Source organism: Brassica napus, chromosome A6 (assembly GCF_020379485.1).
Source record: "Brassica napus cultivar Da-Ae chromosome A6, Da-Ae, whole genome shotgun sequence".
Taxonomy (NCBI): domain Eukaryota; kingdom Viridiplantae; phylum Streptophyta; class Magnoliopsida; order Brassicales; family Brassicaceae; genus Brassica; species Brassica napus.
The window spans coordinates 3429745-3451971 of NC_063439.1; the positions used below are offsets into that span (position 1 = coordinate 3429745).

At 33.7% G+C, this 22227-nt stretch overlaps 3 protein-coding genes and 1 long non-coding RNA gene across 6 annotated transcripts; 3 read left to right on the forward strand and 1 right to left on the reverse strand.

Annotated features, from left to right (window-relative positions):
- Positions 1 to 173: 173 nt before the first annotated feature.
- On the forward strand, positions 174 to 4688 carry LOC125610152 (sugar transporter ERD6-like 2). 2 transcript variants are annotated; one of them, XM_048782074.1, is made up of 17 exons: positions 174 to 425; positions 547 to 609; positions 705 to 794; positions 881 to 940; positions 1044 to 1109; positions 1203 to 1268; positions 1359 to 1434; positions 1513 to 1577; positions 2755 to 2928; positions 3011 to 3095; positions 3173 to 3216; positions 3314 to 3376; positions 3467 to 3526; positions 3618 to 3671; positions 3760 to 3819; positions 3908 to 4022; positions 4462 to 4688. In XM_048782074.1, exons 1-17 carry the CDS (start codon positions 303 to 305, stop codon positions 4581 to 4583), a joined length of 1386 nt encoding a protein of 461 aa, XP_048638031.1. In that variant the 5' UTR covers positions 174 to 302; the 3' UTR covers positions 4584 to 4688. The 2 variants fall into 2 exon arrangements, with proteins under 2 accessions (XP_048638031.1, XP_048638032.1); XM_048782075.1 differs by lacking the exon at positions 174 to 425 and having other exon boundaries at positions 547 to 622.
- Positions 4689 to 4936: 248 nt separating this feature from the next.
- LOC106346301 (E4 SUMO-protein ligase PIAL1) lies at positions 4937 to 11083 on the forward strand. The gene is made up of 16 exons (XM_013785585.3): positions 4937 to 5845; positions 5998 to 6060; positions 6145 to 6217; positions 6356 to 6421; positions 6490 to 6555; positions 6647 to 6735; positions 6827 to 6878; positions 6960 to 7034; positions 7119 to 7186; positions 8320 to 8368; positions 8441 to 8525; positions 8609 to 8698; positions 8771 to 8825; positions 8907 to 8958; positions 9051 to 9167; positions 9249 to 11083. Exons 1-16 carry the CDS (start codon positions 5826 to 5828, stop codon positions 10257 to 10259), a joined length of 2031 nt encoding a protein of 676 aa, XP_013641039.2. The 5' UTR covers positions 4937 to 5825; the 3' UTR covers positions 10260 to 11083.
- A 1950-nt stretch (positions 11084 to 13033) lies between these two features.
- Positions 13034 to 15363, reverse strand: LOC125610153. Of its 2 annotated transcripts, XR_007340162.1 has the most exons (3): positions 15347 to 15363; positions 14394 to 14464; positions 13034 to 13860 (listed from the first exon to the last, which is right to left on the reverse strand). It is a non-coding gene; the product is annotated as an uncharacterized LOC125610153 (long non-coding RNA). The 2 variants fall into 2 exon arrangements; XR_007340161.1 differs by lacking the exon at positions 15347 to 15363 and having other exon boundaries at positions 14394 to 15337.
- Positions 15364 to 15408: 45 nt separating this feature from the next.
- LOC106351188 (sugar transporter ESL1-like) lies at positions 15409 to 18898 on the forward strand. Its single transcript, XM_048782073.1, has 19 exons — positions 15409 to 15815; positions 15949 to 16011; positions 16128 to 16217; positions 16311 to 16436; positions 16533 to 16598; positions 16692 to 16767; positions 16852 to 16916; positions 17011 to 17103; positions 17188 to 17268; positions 17361 to 17445; positions 17528 to 17571; positions 17663 to 17725; positions 17806 to 17865; positions 17960 to 18013; positions 18134 to 18193; positions 18279 to 18393; positions 18473 to 18619; positions 18686 to 18710; positions 18750 to 18898. The coding sequence occupies exons 1-17, from the start codon at positions 15669 to 15671 to the stop codon at positions 18595 to 18597; spliced, it is 1413 nt and encodes a 470-aa protein (XP_048638030.1). The 5' UTR covers positions 15409 to 15668; the 3' UTR covers positions 18598 to 18619; positions 18686 to 18710; positions 18750 to 18898.
- Positions 18899 to 22227: the final 3329 nt, after the last annotated feature.

A 22227-nucleotide genomic window follows, 5' to 3' on the forward strand; every position in this document is an offset into this window, starting at 1 on the left:
ACATGGTTTACTAATCAAATCTTGCAAGTCGAATTAGCAAAATATAATTTACAAATTACTCGATGATGCAACTAGAGATGGAAATTAAAAAAAAAAAAATTCAAGTTGTGGTAGTGACTACTGACTAGTGAGTCAATATATTTCATCATTTCATAACATATGATAATCGTTGTCCACATGCAACAACAAAGCAATGAGACAAAGCGGACCACATATAATAAACGTATGAAGACTATTCAAACTTGTAAAACAATTTACTAGAGCAACCAAAAAAAAGTAGATAGGATAAAAGAGGAAAGAAGATGGAATCTGCAAGTCTGCTGGATAAGCAAGAAGAAGCAAGAACAACTCCTTCTTCCTTCACTCATGGTGTTCTTCTCAGTACTTCCGTTGCTGTCGCTGGATCCTTCTGTTATGGCTGTGCCGTGAGACTTCATTCTCTCTCTTTTTTTTCTTACTTTTCTTAGCTCTTCCGGTGATTTCGATCTCAATATGTCATGTGTGATTTCAACTTAATAATTACTATTTTTGGCCTTAATTTTGAAGATGTCGTATACATCGCCTGCTCAATCCAAAATCATGGAAGAACTGGGACTTTCTGTGGCTGATGTGAGTCCAATGTGTACGCAGTTCTAAAAAACCGGTTCACTTAAACCATGGGTTGAGTATCATTTAACCCGGTTCTTTATTTTCGTTTTGGTCAGTATTCGTTTTTCACTTCGCTAATGACATTGGGAGGAATGATTACGGCCGCGGTTAGCGGAAAAATCGCTGCGCTCATTGGTCGTCGACGAGTAATTAATTTCCTCTTGATACATTATATTGACGTCTTAGTTATATACATATGCGTTTAATGTGTTCATCTATTGATCATCTTCAGACAATGTGGATCTCAGATGTTTGCTGCCTCTTTGGCTGGCTCGCTGTAGCGTTTGCACATGTTTGTTTCCCCTCCACATATAATTTTATCTTATATTATGTGAATATACTTCCACTTATAGCTAAAAAACAATTAATATTTGATTTGTTGTTATTATTTAAAGGACGTTATGCTGCTAAATATTGGACGACTCTTCTTGGGTTTCGGAGTTGGTCTCATTAGTTATGTGGTAATTCACTTAAAGATTTTAATATTTACTTTCAGAGTAGTTAATGGAGTCATATTGCAGCATTTTGTTTGATTAATTGATCATGATATTCAGGTTCCTGTGTATATAGCAGAGATTACACCCAAAACATTTCGTGGTGGATTCAGTTTTACTAATCAGGTGAACAATTATATAATTCAAAAATAACTTGTAATTTTTAAATTACAATATATAACCAATGTTTTTGTCATTTGGATTTGAAACTTACAGCTTCTACAATGTCTTGGGATTTCGCTGATGTTCTTCACTGGGAACTTTTTCCGTTGGCGAACATTAGCTCTTTTAAGTAAGTATCCCCAAAAAAATCACAATAAATGAATTTTACAATCAAGTAATATTACTAAACTCTCTCTTGAATGACTAGGTGCAATTCCATGCGCTGTGCAGCTGATAGGTTTATTTTTCATCCCTGAATCTCCAAGATGGCTGGTATACTAAAAAACTTTCAGATGTTTTTCAATAATATTTGAGATGTGTATTATTTAGGTTTATCTATATTATTAAAGTTGAAGTACACATTGGGATTGTTTGGCAATATGAATAGTAGTTAAAAAATAGTACTGTTTGGAAACATGGATAGCAATAAATTAGAAAAAACAATAATGGGCTTATGCTACTAAAAAAAATTGAAAGTCCATATATTAAAAAGTAATGGATCTATGTTACTTGATATATATATTCAAATCAAAATAATAATTTAAAATTAATTTATATCAAAAATTCATTCAAAAATATACATATATTCAAAATTTGATTTTTACTAACATATTTTCCAATAACTATTATAATTTTTTAAAATATATATGATAAAAATACAATACAAAATCCAATTTCAAACACCAACTTAAATTATGGTTTTATATTTCACATTAAGTTTTAAAATATAATATGTGATTATTTATATGATTGTACGTATAAAATATTATTAATTATAAGAAAACTTATTTGATGGTACGTATAAAATACGATTAGTTATATGATAACACATATTTTTGTAACCTATGATAACACATATAGGATATATATAATAGTGATTATGGGTGGACGTTCGGATTCGTTTTCGGGTCTTTTTGGGATTTCGTGTTCAGTTCAGATCTTTGAAGATTTGGTTCTGATTTGGATAACCAATTTAAATAGGTTTGGTTTAAATATTTGGATAGAGAATTAATAATTATTTAAGTATTTTTAGAGTTTTGAGTATTTTTTTAACTATTTAAGATATTTACGTTTAATTATTTGTATATATTTTCAAGCATTTATGCGAACTTAAAAGTATCATATATATAAGTATATAAATCTATTTTGGATACCCAAAATAATTCGGTTCGGATCGGATTAGGTTTCAATTATTCAAATACCAAAATTTTGAATAATTCAGATATTTAATCAATTCTGGTTCGGATTTAGTACTACTTATTCGGATTAAGATCGGTTTGAATCTTCGAATTCAAGTTTTTTACTCAACCTTAAATAGTGACATAAGAAGCAAATATCATCATATTTTTTTAAAAAAAAATAGACCCGCACGGGCGTGCGGGTCAAAATCTAGTTAGTATTAGTTCTTGTGCACAACTAAAGCATGTCTACATATTAATGTTCCTCTAAGGCTATGTATGGTCGAGATCAAGAGCTTGAAGTTACCTTGACGAGACTAAGGGGAGAAAATTTTGATGTTCTCGAAGAAGCAGAAGAAATCAGAGAAACAGTGGAAATCTCCCGAAGAGAGTCTCAAAGTGGAATAAAAGATTTGTTTCACGTGAGAAACGCACAACCGTTGATAGTAAGTCTCGTCTAAGACCAGTCATTTATTTTAAAATGTGTAATATATAATCAACTTGTTGTGGCTTTTTGAAAACTGCTAGATAGGATTGGGACTAATGCTTATGCAACAATTTAGTGGGAGTGCGGCGATAAGTGCATACGCTGCTAGTATTTTTGACAAAGCTGGTAAACCAAAATAAAAAGATTGCCGTTCAGGTCACTGGTTTTATATTGCATCAACATCTTTAACATCATGTTATCAGGTTTCCCAATCAACATTGGAACAACAATCCTCGCAGCTGTTCTGGTATAACATTATTTTTAGAAAACATCATTCACTCTTTATTTTTCATATCTCTGACTATTTCATCTTTATTTATTCAATACAATTTATTCTTTTAAAGGTACCACAGTCTATAGTTGTCATATTAACCGTTGATCGATGGGGACGCCGACCACTTCTTCTGGTTAGTACTTCATGATTATTGAATAAACTACATCTAACTGATGTTTTGGACAAAATTGTTTTACCCATTTGATTTTTTTTTTGTTTGCAGTTGTCTTCTACTGGAGTGTGCATATGTTCATTTTTAATCGGCCTATCTTACTATCTTCAGGTTTAGTATTTTTAACTATTCCAGTGGCCAATCTAACTAAACATGATTTTCATTACTTATGGACTTAAATTCAAATTTCTGCCCTGAGTAGAAGCCTGGTGAAGTTCAGACGATTTGTTCCGTTTTGTTAATCGTCGGTATAATAGTACGTAAATGCCAAATCTACTCTGCAGTTAATTATTCATAAATAACTTGATGAAACCATAACACTAATCAACCGAATTATATACTAGGGTCATGTCTCATTCTTTTGCATTGGTCTAGGTGGATTACCATGGGTAATAATGTCAGAGGTATTTGTTTAATTATCCACTAGATTTTAATTAATTTAGTTTATCTTTGTTAATGACATTTTATTATTGATTTGTTAATCAATGCCAGATATTCCCGGTTAATGTGAAAATTACTGCCGGTAGCCTTGTTACGGTGTCAAGCTGGTTTTTCAGTTGGGTCATCATTTATAGTTTCAATTTCATGATGCAATGGAGCGCTTCAGGTAAATTTAACTCTGTACCAACACACCCCCATAAAGTTAGTTATTTGCCCTAGTTATAACTTATAGCCATTCAATTATGGTTGGTCAGTATTTAAGATAAAATTAAGTGTGTTTTCACTTGTCTCAAAGATTAATTTGCATATCGATCCAAAATATCCCAAGAAGTAATCATATTCTCAATTTCTTCATTTCTTGATAATTATTTACGACGACTAGTATTTGTAAAACAAGAAAGATCAATAAAAGAAAATTTAAAAATCCATAGCCTTTTTACCAAAAAAAAAAAAAAATCCATATAGTATATTATAAAGTAGCAAAGTTTATCTATAGCAGTCATGAAAGAGCATATGTAAAATATGTTCTGCAATGTCCACACATACTATGTTAAATATATCATACAAATTTAAAATGATCTTTTTTTCATTAATCAAACTCTCAGGAACATATTTTACATTTTCTGGAGTTTCTTTGGTGACGATTGTATTCATATGGATTTTGGTGCCTGAGACAAAAGGTCGAACACTGGAAGAGATTCAAGCATCACTAGTCCGATTTTCATAAATCGAAGTATGATACACTGTTACAAACGTTTCTGTTCAACATGTTACAAAGTTCTCAACATTTTAATATCAGTTAAGTTTTTAATAAAATGTGACTAGTCTTTTATAATATCTTCACCTTCATTTTATTTTATCCACTTTATAAAATCAAAAGTTTATATTTAATCTATTCTATTAATTTAGAGTCTTAATTTTATCTACTAAACAAGAATATATGTTATGTTGGACCAATTATTAAATTATTAATACGTCTTATTTAATATTTTATTTTAATCATTCAAAGATTTAACCTACTAAATTAAAAATGATATTCGGAAATATATTCTCCTAAATCTGTTTTTGAAATTTAAAATTGTTAAAAAGTATTTTTTTTAATTATTTTAGCTATTAAACCATATAAAAATGGTTTGTATTTTATTTTCTTGTAGATATCCAAAAGCATTTTTAAAAGGAATTAAAAATAGTTAAAATATGTTGGTTTATTATGCGTAACAAATTATTTAGTAAGCAGAACATGTCACAATAAAAACAAAGTATTATATTAAACTCAGATTATTAACATAACAGATATTGTCAAAAATAAATGTGGAGCTGAAATCCAAATTATCAACATACAAACTCTAGCATTTGCAATATATCAATTTTCAAAATTAAAAATATATTTCGCACTTTAACGCGGATAATATCCTAGTAATATTCTAAACTAGTGATAATATCTTTTGTTGATACGTTTAAATTTTTTAATTAGTCACCAAACATAATTGATTAACGATGAAATTTAAAAGATTTGGTCAACAAAAATAAAAAAATTAACATTTTAGTAAACAAGAGTTTAAACCATCCACTTAGTCAAAAATATTAATATTAAATCATTAAGCGAAAACATCAAATTTAATTGATTATGTTTGAAGGAAATAACATGATTTATACCAAAAACATGATATTACTAATTCACTAATATATTATTTTGATTAGTTACACAAAGGTAACAAAGTGTTCACAGAAATTGGGAGGAAGACACTAACTAGAAGGAGATTAAATAGTAGTAATAACTATCATAAGTTTAAGAGCAACCATAAGAAAAATTAAAAACAGAGAGAGTGTAAACTGCAAACTATTAAATGCTATATTAAGTCACTGCCCATTCTCGGACACTGAAACTTGTCGGAAAAGAGTGAAGAAGAAGAGGAAGAGTCGTTCAAGGTTTATCAAGGATTACACAAAAAAAAAAAATTCATCAACGATGAATCCTCAGAGTTCTAGGTATATTCTTTCTCACAAGTAGTCTGATCTTTTTTATCTGTCATTTTGACTTCTGATTTTCTTTTTAGTTGTTGTTAATTATACCAGTTACTTGTTTAATAAAAAAAATTAAGACTTTACAAACATTCTTTAATCTTTTGTTATACGTTTAGGTTGAGCGATCACACAGACGTCAACAGCAACGAGTTTCACGCTTACCTCTTGTCTCTGGCTACGTAAATTCTCACTGACATTTTAATCTAAATCTGCATTTCTTGTGGAATCTCAAAAGGTTTGAACTTTATATTGTTCATGTGCAGACGAATCGACGCAGCTATTTGGAATAATGAAGTTCCAGGGAACACTCAAGAGCTTGCTTCAACCCTCAATCAAGTTTGTTTGATCTTTTTCTTCTTTGTTATGTGTTCTTTTTTTCTCATAAGGTTTCAATCTTTCAATGTGATTCTTCTTCCTTTGGGTTAGTAATAGTATAGTCATCTTTTACTGTTGTTTCCGTGTTATATGGTGCAGGTGGGTCAATGTAAATGTAGTGATCAAACGAAGGCAGTGATCATGACGCTGTTGATGTCAGTTAAGGTAACATAAGAACAGGAGTATATGTTTTGGTCCTGTACATATAATGTCTTTTATGTTTCTTTGCGCAGAGTGCTTGTGAGCTAGGATGGTTCCCTCAGAGAGAATCTCAACAACTGTTGGTTCTTGTATACTCCGTATGTGTAGTAGTTCCATACGATTTTTTTTTTTTACATTAGAGACTAGCCATGATTCTTTTAAGTAGGCGATGCTTTTCTTCTTATACAGATGTTGACGACTTTCACCGATTCTGAAAACGTCCCCTCTAGTCCAACTCCTAACGGTTCCTTCAGTCTAATTCCTCAGGTCATGGAGAGGTAGCCTGCAACGTCTTTTCTTATAAATGTTCGTCTTGTGTGTTCATTCACTCATCTTACTTAATCTCCTCCTTTTCTTTAATGTCTGTAGGTTCTATCCATTTTTGAAGCTGGGGCATATTCTTGTTTCTTCTGAAGCAGATGTAACTTCTATTTATTTATTTATTGAGTTCTAAGCACCTTTTTAAATGTGTGATTAAGTTTTTTTTTTTCTCTTATGGCAGGCAGAATCATTCGCTTTGGTGAAGCCTTTCCATATTTCAAAGAACATTGTGGAACATTCTCCTAGACCTAGACCAGTATGTACTGAAAATTTTATGTTAATCTTTGTTTATGCTTTTAATGGTTTCTAATTACAAGAATCTGTTGTGCTTGCTCTTCAGGGACTATTTGTTTTCCGGACAGATGACATAAGCAACTCTAGTTGTATTATACATCCTCAAGAAGTCAGGTATGGTTGGATTACTCTCTTTTAACATTAAGGTGGGGGTATTGGATTTAGAAGTTTGATGGAATTTAGAGGAATTATAGTTTCCATTAAATTCTACTGTTATTCAATTATGGATTTCATCAATTCTTTCAAATTCTTGTGTTATTGGTTTAAAGATTTGTAATCAAATTTCTAATTACTTTAAATTCTAGTGTTATTCAATATTTGATAGATTTTGTAGTAATAGCATTTCAAAAGAATTTAATGGAAAATATATAGTAAAAATGTGAAGAACCAATTCCCTACTCTTATGATGAGATTTGTAATCATCGTAAGAAAACACAACATATTGTTGGACATGAAGTAGTTGACGATCAGTCTGGACCTCCACTTGTTCCAGGAGTTTTTGTTGATCATTATCCCACCATATTTGTATCTTATCACACTATCGTAAGAAAACGCAACAACTACATCATCTCTATTTCTATGCTTTTCATTTGTTTCAAGAGTGTGGAAAAGAATGGCGACGATCAGTTTGGACCTCCTTCACAGAGTTGTATCTCGTGCGTCTTTACGGTCGTTGTAGTAACACAAATGTTTCCCATCGTATTGTGAATTTTAATTATGCAACGTCTACAAATAATATACCTGTATTTGAAATCCCTACAAAATAGTACCTTATCAAAAATACTAATTACAAAATTTCAAATTGTCGTTGATAATATATTTTAAAAAATAATATATCATAAAATCTTAATAAAATGGTACCTATCATTTTTTGAATGAGTTTTTGTTAGACCCTCTTCTATATATTCTAAGCAACCCTATATCAAAAAATCCCATATCTCTATAAAATAATGTTCTTTTTCTTTTCAATATACAAAAAAGATTCAAAAGTTTCATAGATTTTAGAGAAATTGATATTCTATCAAATTTATGTACATTCCATTAAAATCCATAAGAAAAAGTAAACAAAAGAAAATTATAAATGCATTAAAGTCTCATCAAATCGTTTAAACTACTGTAAAAAATATATTTATGAATTCAATCAAATTCTATTAAATTCCTAGATCCAATACCACCGCCTAACTGTTAGGGAAAGTAGTTTCTGTACGCTAACTAACCACATTGGCTTTTATTTTGAGAAACTACAGCTTCTCATTGAATGGAAGAGGCGTTGACAAGAGACATATCAGCTCAATGGTTTGTGTGTTTCGAAGTTCTTACTGATAATGTTTTTTTGTAAGTTCTTACTTACAAGTAAATTGTTTTCAGGATTCAAGGCCGCAGCGTCCAACAAATCTTTATAACATGCTCGTAGACGGGGCAAATCTTCTGCAAACGTTAGGCAGTTTTGGAGGTTTCTACTCAATATCATTTCTTTATTTCGTTCTCCTCATTTTTCAAACGATAATGAACAGATTAGATACACATTTGCTACAGGTAGTTACTTCATTGTTATTGCCTTGCTCCATGACATACCACCCCCTGTCTACCCCTCCCTGAAAGATTATGTCAATGAATCAGATTCAGGTGATTCACGAGTTTTTAGTCACTATACATTTGCTTTTTCTGAGAGTTTATTGTTTTTGTGCTGTATGTAAGCTTGTGACATACCTAAGGAGGGCCCATCAAGAATATCTCTCAGCTGTCCTATAAGGTATCCTTGGATGTATATCTAATAGCTTTGTTGATTTTCAAAGTTACCTTAAACCTTTGTGTGATAACACATTGTTAACAGCCGCAAGCGTATCAAACTTCCTGTGAAGGGTCATGCCTGCAAGCATCTTCAGGTTGACGCCATTTTTCTATTTCAGTATATGAAAGGAATCAAGGATAGTTATCATTCGTTGTAGTTATTATGTTTGCTTTTTATGTTTTGTAGTGTTTTGATTACTGGAACTATATCAAAATAAATACGAGGGTACCATTCTGGTGCTGCCCACATTGCTATCAGTTTGTCTGCTATACTGACATCCGTTTAGATCAAACCATGATAAAGGCAAGTAGCTCACTTACTACTGTTTCTTAGTGGTACATCTTACACTGGATGTATATATAACCTTGTCTAATATATGCACAGATTCTAGAAGAGGTGGGAAGTAATGTGACAGACGTGGTTATTTCTCCTGATGGATCATGGAAGGTTGTAACGGAGAACGATGAGAATGTGGAAGCTACTAATCATCACGGAGACACCAGCAGTTCCCAGAACTTGAGTCCAACTGTTTTGGATCTTACAAGAGATGATAATGAAATGGAAACATCCGGAAACAGTCTGATTCCTATGGTTAACCAGTCTTCTGATTCAGTGGAGGCACTGCCACAAACTTTGAATGTTAATAATGATGGGCAGCAACAGTTTCCAGTGTCATCGGCAAGAGAAGTCATACACATGCCATTCTTACCAACCTCATTGCCGCAAGATAGAGTAGCTGCAAATACAGGAGGCCCTCACATACCTATGCCTGGTGCTCACTCTTCTCAATATCAAGGGTTACATGTTTCTTCCCTTGGACTTTCTCTTGGAAGAGACTCTGATTTGATGGAGAGGTGGAACCACCACAACTATGGAAACTGCATACCTCAAACTCAGTTTCATCTTCCCACAAGGAGCTTGTCACCTGTGCAGGAAAGACCAATCCCATCTTCCTTTACGTCTCCTCAAACTTTAGCTTTCAACTATGGAGGGACCTCCGACCAGAGACACATGCAAAGACATAATCCTGGTGGGGCTGGGGAACAGTTGTCATCACGTGAGTTCATGAACATGACTCCTGATAACTCTGCGAATAGGCCACAACAGATCCGGATGATGCGAGGCAGCATAACTCCCGGTTCCACAAGGTATGACCACCTGATCATTCGACCTACCCAGCGGCCGGTACAGTCACAATCACAAGCTCAAACACTTCCTCCACCTCAGCCAACAGCTTACAGTCACGTCCCGGTTCAGTCACAAGCTCAAACGTTTTTGGCGAACCCAAGCTATCCTGTTGGTACTAATGAAACGCAAGCTGGGAGCAGTTTATTGCCCTTGGAGGAAGATGTTGCGCCACTCGGGTCGTTTTGGTCAGTGCCTCGTGAGACATGATGAAGTCTGATGGCTAAGATATGCAACACATCGTTGGTAGCAATAGCATGAATCCACAAAACACAGTCAGTAACAGTAATTATAAGTAGCGTATGAGTCTGGTATTTTTTGGTACAAACCGGTTTAGGTTTCCGGTATGTACAGGGGGAAAGTTGTTTTTTTCGGTCTAGGGTATTCTTGAGACTCACGCAATGTGAAAACACTAGGGTATTTGTTTGATCTTTTTTCTTGTATTAGATTCCTAAAAACATAATCCGGTTTGTGTTCAGGTACGTTTACAGGAAGGTGTTCGTTTGGGCTGATATACAGCTAATTTAAGCATAACTTAAAAAGACTAGACATAATGATGGAGTTTGTCTAATGCAGTGGGCCAAGGAAGTCCATATCTCAATATTCATATGAGGTCGCAGTTGTTATCCTATCATGTTTATCAAAAATCTCAATATCATGCAATCAAAATCAAATTAAAAGTTAAAATGGTAAGAGTTTGTAAAAGTTGACTAAGTGTCTATTTTTTGTAAAATTGAAGTCTAAAAGTACGTCTAACCACTCAACTTCTGTTCTTATCCCATAATGCTATTAAAATCTCAGTTAATCTCTTTTTCTTGTAACTTGAATGTTAAATAAGTTTAGGCTCTCGGTTTCATGGCTTTAGTTAAATCATTAGCCGTTAGAAATTAAAAAGGATATTTCACTACACCAGTTACCACCAACATTATGGGATCAAGTATCTACCACCTTTTTACTTATCAAAAGTATTAAAACATATCAAAAATAATAAAAATCAACCACCTTAAAACAATAATAATAATAATAATCTAACATAAATAAGTAGATAGATTGAACTGGTGGCAGTGGCGGAGCCAGAAATTTTTTGTAACGGGGTCAAATTTTTTTTCTTCTAAATACATAATTTATAACCACAAAAAACTATAAATATATTCTATGATCATTCATATTTTAAAACTTGTTTATCATAATTATTTACTACAATTTAAAATATTTTCGATAAAACAAATCAGAGCAATTTTAGGTACTCATTACTACTGCGATATTGTAATACTATTTTTTGACAATTTTCACTTGCTGATATTTTTTCGCCGATTCAGAAACTGATCCATTAGTTAACTGGTAAATTTTAAAGATTAATCTACTTGTAAAAACAAAATTAGTTTTAAAAAATACTCAGATCATGAATATAAACCTTAAACATTTTTATTGAATTAGTTAATCATAATCATTTCTAGTTTGGTAAAATAAAGAGGAGAGTGTATAACAAAAAAAAAATAGAAAACTTTGGGTAACATGAGAGTTCTTTCTTTTTGCGTTTGTCCAAAAAAGAAAAAAGAAGCACAAATCACTTTTTTTCAAATTCACTCATTAATTTCAAAAAAAAAAAAATTATTGGACCTAATACAATTTGGGTTTTATTGAAATATGTAACTAACATTTAATATAAAAACATGTTTATTGAAATTTAAGCTAAAATTAATATAAATCAAATGTTTAACAAATAAAATAAACATATTATTTATATAGTTTAAAATTATTTTCAATCTTTAATGTTTTGTGATTATTTTTGTGAAGTTATATTTTTAGTGGGGTCAAATTTTCTTTTTTTATGGGGTCAGTACAGATTTTCTTAAATAAAAAAGAAATATTTTTAAAAAAAGTAGTGGGGTCAGTTGACCCCACACCTCCTTCACTACCTCCGCCCCTGACTGGTGGCATAGGTAGGTACTCTGTTCATCATACTAAAAACGTGAACTATTCAAATTAATAATACGAATTTATTAGTAATATTCTTTTTTAAACATGAAAGCGCATCTGTTATTTTATCCTCTGAGTTGTAATATTTATAATCAAAAGGACAATTATTTGAGGGCGAAATCAATATACGAAAGACGACAGGAGAGGACGATATGAATGTATAATAGCCAACCTCGTGCTTATAAACTTTATATAATCTACCGAATATTAATTGGACATCTGAAGGAGAGAGATAATGGATCCTATGTACCACGAAATTATTCAAATTAATTAAACAAATGAATAATATACACACTTTATATCTTTTAACCAAATTTACAAGTATTATATTTTCTATCTGGAACTCCACTTGTCTGTTACACCACCAATCTGTTGCAACTGTACAAAATTCCCATGCCTGTAAATTTTTTCCATATATTTTGTAACATTCAAAACAGTATATGGGGATCCGGAGCCAGCAAATGTGACGGTATAGTACTAGATTCTTTCCAAATAAGTATGATTCTCTCATGTTCCTTTGTCTCTTCAATAAACCTCATATATACTTCTTTATTATATCTTCTAATTTACCATTACTACTATGGCTATGTGCTTCATATTTGACATTGTTATCCCCTGCGGTTAACTGCGGTTTAAGGAGTACGACGTCCTGCTTAATTTACTCTTTTTTTTTTCACTCTACATATTCTTTCTCCCCATTGTGCTGTCAATTTTCTATTTATTGATACTGGACTTTTTTGGGCATAAAATAGTTGTTTCTTTCCCACATTGATTTCATGTTTATCTGTTTTAACTTTTAACGTTTTTATTGATTATTGTATGTTTTATGGTTTTTCTTTTATTTCCTCTCTTCATGATCTTGAGTCTTGACAGTTTTTTCAACTTTTCTTTTTAATCTGGATCTTCCCTCTGGTACTTGTTTTTGTCTGCTTTGCCTATGATTATATTACTGTGTTTAAGTGTCTTGAGCCAGTAACAAAAGTACAATAGGTTTTCAAATCCAGGATAAAAGCTTTCATAACGTTGTAATTTAATTACTAACAATAATTTAAATTTTGTCTCTAGTAAATAAATATTCTTCTCGATCCACCGGCCCTATCAAAAAAAGTTCTTATGAAACCACCTTGGTATTATTAATGAATTCTTTTAGGTCATGATTTGTTGTTATTGGAGTACCCACTTTCTTCGTCACATGTAAAATGGACATTGTAGATCTTAAATGAGTCAGTAAAAGGAAGCCAAGCCAAACACAATAGAATCCCAACATTAAGATTTTTGAAGATACGAGTCGGTCACTATCTTTTTTGTTGTCACATTATGATCATCACTGAGGAAGAGACACCTTTCTCTTATATTTTAGTGTTTGTTGCTACTGCGCCTTTTTCTTTTTAATATTTTAAGTTCAAAGAGGGCCGACAATAAAAAAAAACAGTTTACAGAGAAATAAAATATTAGTCAGTGCATCTCTAAGCGTGTGTTAATATTTGATTATCAACCTGATGAACGAAATATTTATCTCATGCTAAAACCGGAGCTTGATAAGAAGTTCAATATATTAATCAAAAGTAATGTAAATGTGAACCCATTTTTCCGAAATAATTAAGTCAAAAGTATATATTATAAGTCGACGGTTAAAGGTACATTCGGATGCTATTCATCATCGTTTGCGTCTGACAACGCCGTCTGCGATAAGACATACCACTCAATTTGTGCAAACCTTTACTGCTAGTCTGCTACCGCATATCAAGTTAGTATCACAACTCACTTACAAGCTTGTTACTAGCTCGGTCTTTGACTTTTCTCAATTCATGTGCCAAGAACAACTCATCGTCTCTCAAGAGAAAAAAAACAAAGAAAAAACATTTTCATTTACTCTATTATTAGTCTCACATGCAATATGATTATGCATGCTACTACTCCTATGAATGAGTCGTTGTATGCTTATCTACGTAAATGACTGTAAATAAAAAATATTAGTGTATATGTGCCCCTTAAGAAATGGTAAGGCCGAGCAGCTCAAGATGGTGATTTGTCAGTGTCTATCTTTCACAAAATGTTCATAAAACAAAACATCATATCCATTCATGCAGGAGCGCACAAAGTTCCAACGCATTTTCTAAAATGATGAGTCCAACCTGCGACTACAGAAAACGTGATAGTGACACTGACAAATAACGTTGATTGTGTGATTTCCGACTTGTTCCATCGAGTCGGAGCCACATAATTTTTACAAGACCACAAAATGAACATCATTCTCTACCCTTTTAAGCCAATTTCCTAAATTTCTTATTTTACTAAAAGCTTTAAATTACCTTTAATCTGCTATTTTTTAAAAATAGAGACTGAGATAGGACAATAAAATACCTTTGTTTGGCGGAGAAACTTGAAAATTCAAAGGTTGTTGATGATTTCCTGATGCCTTATTACCGAAATAACTAAACAAGCAATCAAAGTCTGTCGGTATCAAATCAGATATGACAATTTGTCATAGTTTTGAAATGCGAGGAGAAGCCGGTGAGCATAAGACGATCTGAATAAATATGGATATGTAGTTTCTAGATTTGCTTACAAGTAATCTTGAATTGGGTCATTAATTACTCTAACGCAACAGATAACGTGCACGCCTTTTTCTATATAAACTTCAAACCTCTATGAACGCGTTTACTATTTTGCATGCAACTACTCCATGTGCCAAGTCAGTTCTATTCGTGATATATTGATTATATACACGTAAGGTAAAATTACATGTACTCTTTTTTTTGTCAACAAAAATATTTTACTCTTCTCCAGAGTTTTATATACGACAAGTGATGTCTGAGACACTTGACTTTTTTGTTAACGGTGATTAAGAAACCAGTTAGGTATAATATATTAATATATAGTACCTCTACACTAAATGATTCTTGCAATTATTTTGTATTTAAGCTTATATATTTCCTTAATATCCACCATGGAAAACATGTATATTTTCTTTGGTCAATGGGTTAAATTGTGTTTTTTAGACAAAACCGTACATTGATATTTTAAGAGGAAAATTTTGAAATGAGTTTTCTTATCTTTAAACGACTATATATTGAATTACAGAAAGTTTGTGTAAACGGTCTAGATGGTTATACAATTATACTAAATATATAACAATATATATAACAATAGTAGCTACCGTAGTTAGTTTATGCAACACGTATTTATAAATGTATCTAGACATTATCGTATATAAATAGTGCATCACAAATTTTCAATCTGTTGCCCAGTAAAGAAAGGATAATTAACAACCACTAAGTGAAAAATAAAATTGATAAAGATAATTAGTGACACACCTCTTTAAAGTTTAAAAAATCATACGACAGAGCCAGAAAGCCATAAAAAAGTCAAATGAAAAAGACCCAATAGTAAATTAAAGAGTTCAAATATAAAAGAAACATATATACAATTGATAAAAAATACGAATAGAAACGTGACACAAAAGAAAAGATGGAAGCTGACCTCTGCCTTTCCTTCCTCCATTATTCAAGCAATATAAATAAGCTTTTCTTTCGGCTCTGTCTTCTTCAAATCGAAGCAACAAAGCATATCTTTTTCCGCAAATACTCAAAAAACACCTTTTAGCAAAACATTCCTGAGGGAGAGAAACTGATCAAGATGACTATGTCGGAGAACCAAAGAAATCTTGAAGCTGGGTTGTTACTGAACAAGAACCGAAACGACATCAACGAGTGTCGTATCACTGTGGCTGTACTCTTCAGTACTTTCGTTGCTGTTTGTGGCTCTTTCTGCTTTGGTTGTGCGGTTAGTCACATTCCTTTTTATTTTGTCTGGGTTCAAAACAGTAAGAACAAATAGTTCATATCCAAAAAAATATGTGATTATGCTTATTATAATTTTTATATATAGATTTAACTAAGAACGTTGAATATTACAGGCGGGTTATTCATCAATGGCTCAAACTGGGATCATAAATGATTTAGGCCTCTCTGTTGCACAAGTAAGAAAGCAAAACCATTTCATGATTCTTCTTCGCTCATAGTATAGCTTATATACCTTTACGTTTTTGCTTACATTTGTCTCTTCTTTACTTTTTTTTTTTTTTTTTTACTTCAGTACTCGATGTTTGGATCTAGCATGACTTTCGGAGGGATGTTTGGTGCCATATTCAGTGGGAAAGTGGCAGATCTCATCGGTAGAAAAGGGGTAATTTTAAACTTACCATCTCGACTCTCAGTAATTTTATTACTATCAGTAAATTTAAACTTTATTTTCTTTGTTCTTTAAAAACAAAAACAGACAATGTGGTCTGGTCAAGTTTTCTGCATCGCCGGTTGGCTTGCAATAGCATTTGCACAGAACACGATTTGGCTAGACGCTGGAAGATTTTCCACAGGATTTGCAGTTGGCTTATTCAGCTACGTGGTAATTATTCTTTTACTATCTTGTTTCTTTATATGAAAGTTTAGTTTTTTTAATTATAAGTTTAAACTGACACTGGTTGAACTCTGTTGCAATCAGATACCAGTTTATATCGCAGAAATAACACCAAAACATGTTCGAGGAGCATTTGTATTTGCTAATCAGGTAAATTCAAAACAATCAGGGGGCAATGAAAATTTAGCCAGAAAAATATGTTTATACTAATGATCTTAAAATTTCTTTAAACGTTTCTTACAGCTGATGCAAAGTTGTGGGTGTTCATTATTCTATGTCATTGGAAACTTTATTCATTGGCGTAATTTAGCCTTGATCGGTAAGCTTAATTGCATTCAAACCCTTCTTTCTAGCAGTTTATGTGATGGGAGAAGAAGAATGATTTATCGGTTTCTTTTCTCAGGTCTGATTCCATGTATTTTGCAAGTTGTGACTTTGTTCTTCATTCCAGAGTCCCCTAGATTACTGGTACGTGTTTAGAGCTTAATGAACCCTTTTTAAAAAGTCTTTTATCTTTTTAGGAAAACATGTGAAGTGATGATTACAATTTGGTGGTGTGTAGGGAAAATGGGGACGTGAAAAAGAATGTAGAGCTTCATTGCAGCTTCTCCGTGGTGATGATGCTGATGTTTCTGAAGAAGCCAACACTATCAAAGTATTACTTACTACAGTACATCTCGGTTTTCAAATACTTCTTGTTTCAACTCAATAAGTGACTAATAATTAAATCCCACGTCAGGAAACCATGGCGTTGTTTGATCAAGGACCAAAATCTAGGATTATGGATTTGTTCCAGAGGAGATATGCTCCATCTCTTGTTGTAAGTTTATCTAAAACGTTTTGTGGTGAAGATAACGTTTTTTTTTTTCTCCATTGCCGTTTACTGAAAGTTTATGACGTTTTTCTTCATAGATTGGTGTGGGGCTAATGCTTCTCCAACAGCTCTCTGGAAGCTCAGGGCTTATGTTCTATGTTGGTAGCGTATTTGATAAAGGAGGTAAAAAGAAATAAAAGACAAACTCTGTTTTGCATGTAACAATCTTAATTTGTGAGTAACAAATCTTTTTTATGCTTGACAGGATTTCCAAAAAGCATCGGCTCAATGATTCTTGCAGTGATCATGGTATGTCTTTACACATAGTAGTTTCATTATATTCTTAAATAAACCTTCCAAGGACTACACTTAACTAGGCATCATGTGTTCTTGTTTGTAGATACCAAAATCTATACTGGGTGTGATTTTGGTCGAGAAAATGGGACGAAGGCCGCTTCTACTGGTAAACTTTTGCTATATTTTCAGATCAAATGTGAAATGAAGCAAAAGAGTCATTTTTTTAACATAATGTTTTGATTACAGGCATCTACTACTGGAATGTGCATTTTCAGCTTGTTCCTTGCATTTTCCTTCAGCTTTCGGGTACAATTAACAACTTTTTTTTACCAAAACATGACATACAAACTTTCAATCTACTCTGTTATATTTATCATATCTATATTTTCTTCTTGGACAGTCATATGGCATGCTAGATGAGCTAACTCCTATCTTCACATGCATCGGTGTTGTGGTACGTATAAAATCATTTGTCGACATAAAACAAGCAACTAAAAAACACTATGCTCTCTGTATAAAATTGATCTGATTTTTACATGATGTGTCTTTTTTTTTTTTTTTTTTTTTTAAACAGGGTTTCCTCTCTTCATTTGCCATAGGCATGGGAGGCTTACCATGGATCATCATGTCTGAGGTATAAATCACCATTCACTTCTTTCAAGAAACTTCTCCTCAAAGTCAATAAGCTCTAAACATATAAAACATTTTAAATTTTGCAGATTTTCCCAATGAATGTTAAAGTTTCAGCGGGGACTCTTGTGACCTTAGCCAACTGGTCCTTTAGTTGGATTGTAGCTTTCGCCTACAACTTCATGATAGAATGGAACGCATCAGGTATAATTATATGGTCAATTAAAGCTAATGTTTACACTTATTAGATCATTTTTAATTTTTGAGGCTTACTATTTTTCAGGAACGTTCTTGATCTTCTTTAGTATATGCGCTGCGGGTATAGCTTTTATTTATGCGATGGTACCCGAAACAAAAGGAAGAACACTTGAAGACATACAAGCTTCTCTTACAGATTTTGTACAATGAGTTTCAGATTCACATGTTCATTGTTATTTTTCTTTTCTTTTTTTTTACTCTGGGGGGGGGGGGGGGGGGGGGGGGGGGGGGAGAGGAGGAGGTTTATAGTAGTTTTTGTTATAGTTGTTTCCTCATTTTGTACAATAGAGAGCTTGTTATAGTTGTTTCCTCATTTTGTACAATAGAGAGCAAAGATCACTCGGGAAAAAACCCAAGATCTCTATGTTACTCAGCTACTCCCATTTATGTATAGTATTATTCTCTCACTTATAACAAAAAAAAATTAATAAAATTATTTCCAGTTACTTTATATTTTTGTAGTTTTCACAATACAATATATACAATAAATTAGGGCCGGTTGTAAACTTCCCAATAACATTCAATTGTTTTGTTAAGTTGTTCCATATTTCTGGCATTATTCATGTAAAAAAATTTTTGAACACAAATGCTTATATTAAAATCAGAGGTCCAATGGACTAAGTAGGTTACAATGGGAGAAATCCTCGACAGTAAACCGATAAACGAAAATAATTAAAACATAACGAATGATAAATATGGCTAAGGAGAGAAGAAACCCATAAAAAGCTTCACTTGTAATCCTAAATCATGCGTTCGAACGAACGCAAAAAAGTCAAAATCAACGTTGAAGAACCCAACCAATGAATTTTGAGAGCAAGAAGTCCGGGAACCTCCGTAGAAGGTAACAGCTTCGGTGAAAGGGTCGCATAAACAATTCTGTGAAGAACAGTTGATGATTGAGACGGCGTAATGTGATGGAAACATAATGTTGACGTAATAGTGACGAGTCCACACTCTTGCATAATAGTTATTTCGACAAAGAAAGGGATGGGGACCATAAAGCCGACTATGTGAAGAACCGTCGATGCTTGAGACGGCATAATGTAATGGAGACGCAGCAGTGATATAGTAGCGAGCAAATCTGGCGAGTCAACACTCTTGCACATTTGCCATGTAATTTTATTATATAGTAAGGTATTTCTTCTTAGAATTAAAAACTTTGAAAGTTTCTTTTTTGATTTGTTAGCTATCGATGTGCCAACCACACACCCGTGACAGGCTGAGTGCATCTAATTTGCATACACCATAAGGATCAGTCCTTTGAAAGTTTAACTACTCTACTGACATTTTAATAATCTTGTCTTTCTTTTTGTCTGTTGCAAAACTATTGGATTTCAAATCTTACGTAATTATTTCTCACAAGTGGTATCTTATTATATACTGTTACTATTAAAACTGTCGTGGTTGGCAACTTGGACGTCTTCACTCTTCAGCATGATTAAGCAGAATCACTTTAGAAAGATATGTATATATAATTATATATTAATAATTCAGAAAGGAACAAAGCGAGCACGTGGGAATGATCTCATGAATCACCTTTTCTTCTGTTTCTATGATCTCGTCGATTTGGTTTTTTTTTTTTTGTAAACTTGGTTGTTGTTTTTTAATTAGAAAGATGTTCTAGAAATCGCTATAATAGACAGTCACAGTATAGTCCAGTCACTTAATCACTGACTAGTCAAATGCCTCTTTTCAAAGTAAAACCTTAATTGCATAATTTTTGTTTCTTCTAATGTCCAACATAAACCAAAGTTTTTTTTTTTTTTTTTTTTTTGTAACTGGGCTTTCATATTTAAAGACAAAAAGAAATAAAATCTTACAAACCAAAAAGGTTTTAAGGTATCATTCGGGCAAAGCCCAGTGCAATTAAAAGAAACACATATTAAGGAACTTAGTTGGGCAGCTGATGGTTGAGAGGCCCATGAAGCCAAAAGTGAAGGAGTTGATGTTTGTGTTACTCACGGAGAAACCAAAGTTGGGACATCGCAGAGGAAGCTCGCGCGTTGGTCTCTCTGAAGGACTGGATTCTATTCCGAATCTGTCTGTCGATGGAGGAGAGAAGAGTATCTACCGACCGGAAAGTGTGCTGATGTAGTCTTGTGTTCCTCTCATTCCATAACCAGTAGATTGAAGCCTGAAAGCAGAGAATAGTAAGACGTTTCAAATCCTTGTTGATCCTTAGTGAAATCAGTTGATCAATCAAGCTATCCCAGTGGAGCGAGGATTGTAGTTGACATCTAAACGCCATCGAAGACCAGACCGAACGACTGAATGTGCATTCAAAGAACAGATGATTCCTCGTCTCAGGCTCATTGTTACACAATAGACAAAGAGGGTCAACACCTTGGAGGCCCCATCGGAGAAGTCTGTCTTTCGTTGGGCAGCGGTCCAACATTACTAGCCAAGTTAAGAAACTTTGGCGAGGGATACCATAAGAGCACCAGACAACCGCAGACCAAGGAAGTGTTGGACGGGGGCCTAGAATATAAGTGTATATCTCGCAAGTTTTAAATTTCAAACTAGGTTTGCCATTTACCTCCCAATCATATGAGTCTTCGTGAGCAGACAAGTTGACAGTAGTTAGATATATCTGAAGCGCTAACTGATTGTCTGTCCTTGCAGGAGGTAGAAGCCAATGCTCACCAACGAACAGGGAAGCGACTGTTGCCGTTTTTGGAATTCCAAGTCGTCTAGTTGAACCATCAAGAAAGTTTGTGAGACTACCGAAAGGAGTCCAGTTGTCAAACCAGAAGTTGGTAGTAAGTCCATTACCGAGCCGACGTTTGATGAGAGGGAAAACAAGATCCCGAGATTTAATCAGCTTGTTTGCCAGCCAGGAGTTTGATAGGCTTACTTTGATCGTCCAGTAGTTAGAGATGGATCCTTTGAGAACCACTTCCTTGAACCAACATACCCACACAGAATCAGGTCTGAAGAAAAGTAGCCAGATGAGTTTAAGAATGCATGCTCTGTTCCACGTTAACAAGTCCTTCACCCCTAGCCCTCCCTGCTCCTTCGTTAGTGTAACCTGTTCCCATGAAACTCTCGCAGAATGAGGCCCTTCTGCTGTGCCATGCCAAAGGAAGATACCACAGAGGGAATTAACACGTTTGATACAAGCTTTAGGTAACAGGAAGGAGGAACACCAGAAAGTAGTAATCCCAGAGATGACGGTCTTGATGAGCAAGAGTCTTCCAGCAAAAGAAAGAGCCTTCGCTGACCACGAAGAGAACCTTGCTTTCACTTGTTGGAGAAGTGGCTCACAGTTAAGGAGAGTAAGCTTCCTAGTAACCATCGGAACTCCCAAGTAACGCATTGGAAGGGAAGCATTAGGCATACCAGTAGAGACTTCTATGGCAGAGATTTCAGCGACAGAAAGACCCGAGGAGAAGAAACTTGACTTTTGGAGACTTACTGCTAGACCCGAGCGCAGCTCAAAATCATGAAGTATCTGGAGAACCGTCTGCACAGACTCAATTGACCCATCAACAAATATTAGAAGATCATCTGCAAACGATAGGTGAGTGAGCTTAGTTTTTTCACATCTGTGATGGTAGGAGAGACGGCCGGAGCGCGCTTCCTGATTCAGCATCAACGAGAGGCAGTTTATCGCAATCACAAATAGGTACGGCGATAACGGGTCACCTTGACGGAGACCACGCTTTCCTTTAAAGAACCCATTCACTGACCCGTTATAGCCAACAGAGAAACTTGTAGTACAGACACACGCTCTAAGAAGCTTAAGGAAGGGAGCCGGTAGATCGAAACTCTCAAGGGCAG

What these genes read in the sequence shown, in the direction of transcription:
- LOC125610152 (XM_048782074.1), top strand. Translation starts at nt 303, where the DNA reads ATGGAATCTGCAAGTCTGCTGGATAAGCAAGAAGAAGCAAGAACAACT. An exon ending in TTGGTCTCATTAGTTATGTG is followed by an intron (nt 1,110 to 1,202) that starts GTAATTCACTTA and finishes CATGATATTCAG; the next exon opens with GTTCCTGTGTATATAGCAGA. An exon ending in CTGAATCTCCAAGATGGCTG is followed by an intron (nt 1,578 to 2,754) that starts GTATACTAAAAA and finishes TGTTCCTCTAAG; the next exon opens with GCTATGTATGGTCGAGATCA.
- LOC106351188 (XM_048782073.1), top strand. Translation starts at nt 15,669, where the DNA reads ATGACTATGTCGGAGAACCAAAGAAATCTTGAAGCTGGGTTGTTACTG. An exon ending in TAGGCCTCTCTGTTGCACAA is followed by an intron (nt 16,012 to 16,127) that starts GTAAGAAAGCAA and finishes TTTTTACTTCAG; the next exon opens with TACTCGATGTTTGGATCTAG. An exon ending in TCACATGCATCGGTGTTGTG is followed by an intron (nt 18,014 to 18,133) that starts GTACGTATAAAA and finishes TTTTTTAAACAG; the next exon opens with GGTTTCCTCTCTTCATTTGC.
- LOC106346301 (XM_013785585.3), top strand. Translation starts at nt 5,826, where the DNA reads ATGAATCCTCAGAGTTCTAG. An exon ending in TACCTCTTGTCTCTGGCTAC is followed by an intron (nt 6,061 to 6,144) that starts GTAAATTCTCAC and finishes GTTCATGTGCAG; the next exon opens with ACGAATCGACGCAGCTATTT. An exon ending in CGCTGTTGATGTCAGTTAAG is followed by an intron (nt 6,422 to 6,489) that starts GTAACATAAGAA and finishes TTCTTTGCGCAG; the next exon opens with AGTGCTTGTGAGCTAGGATG.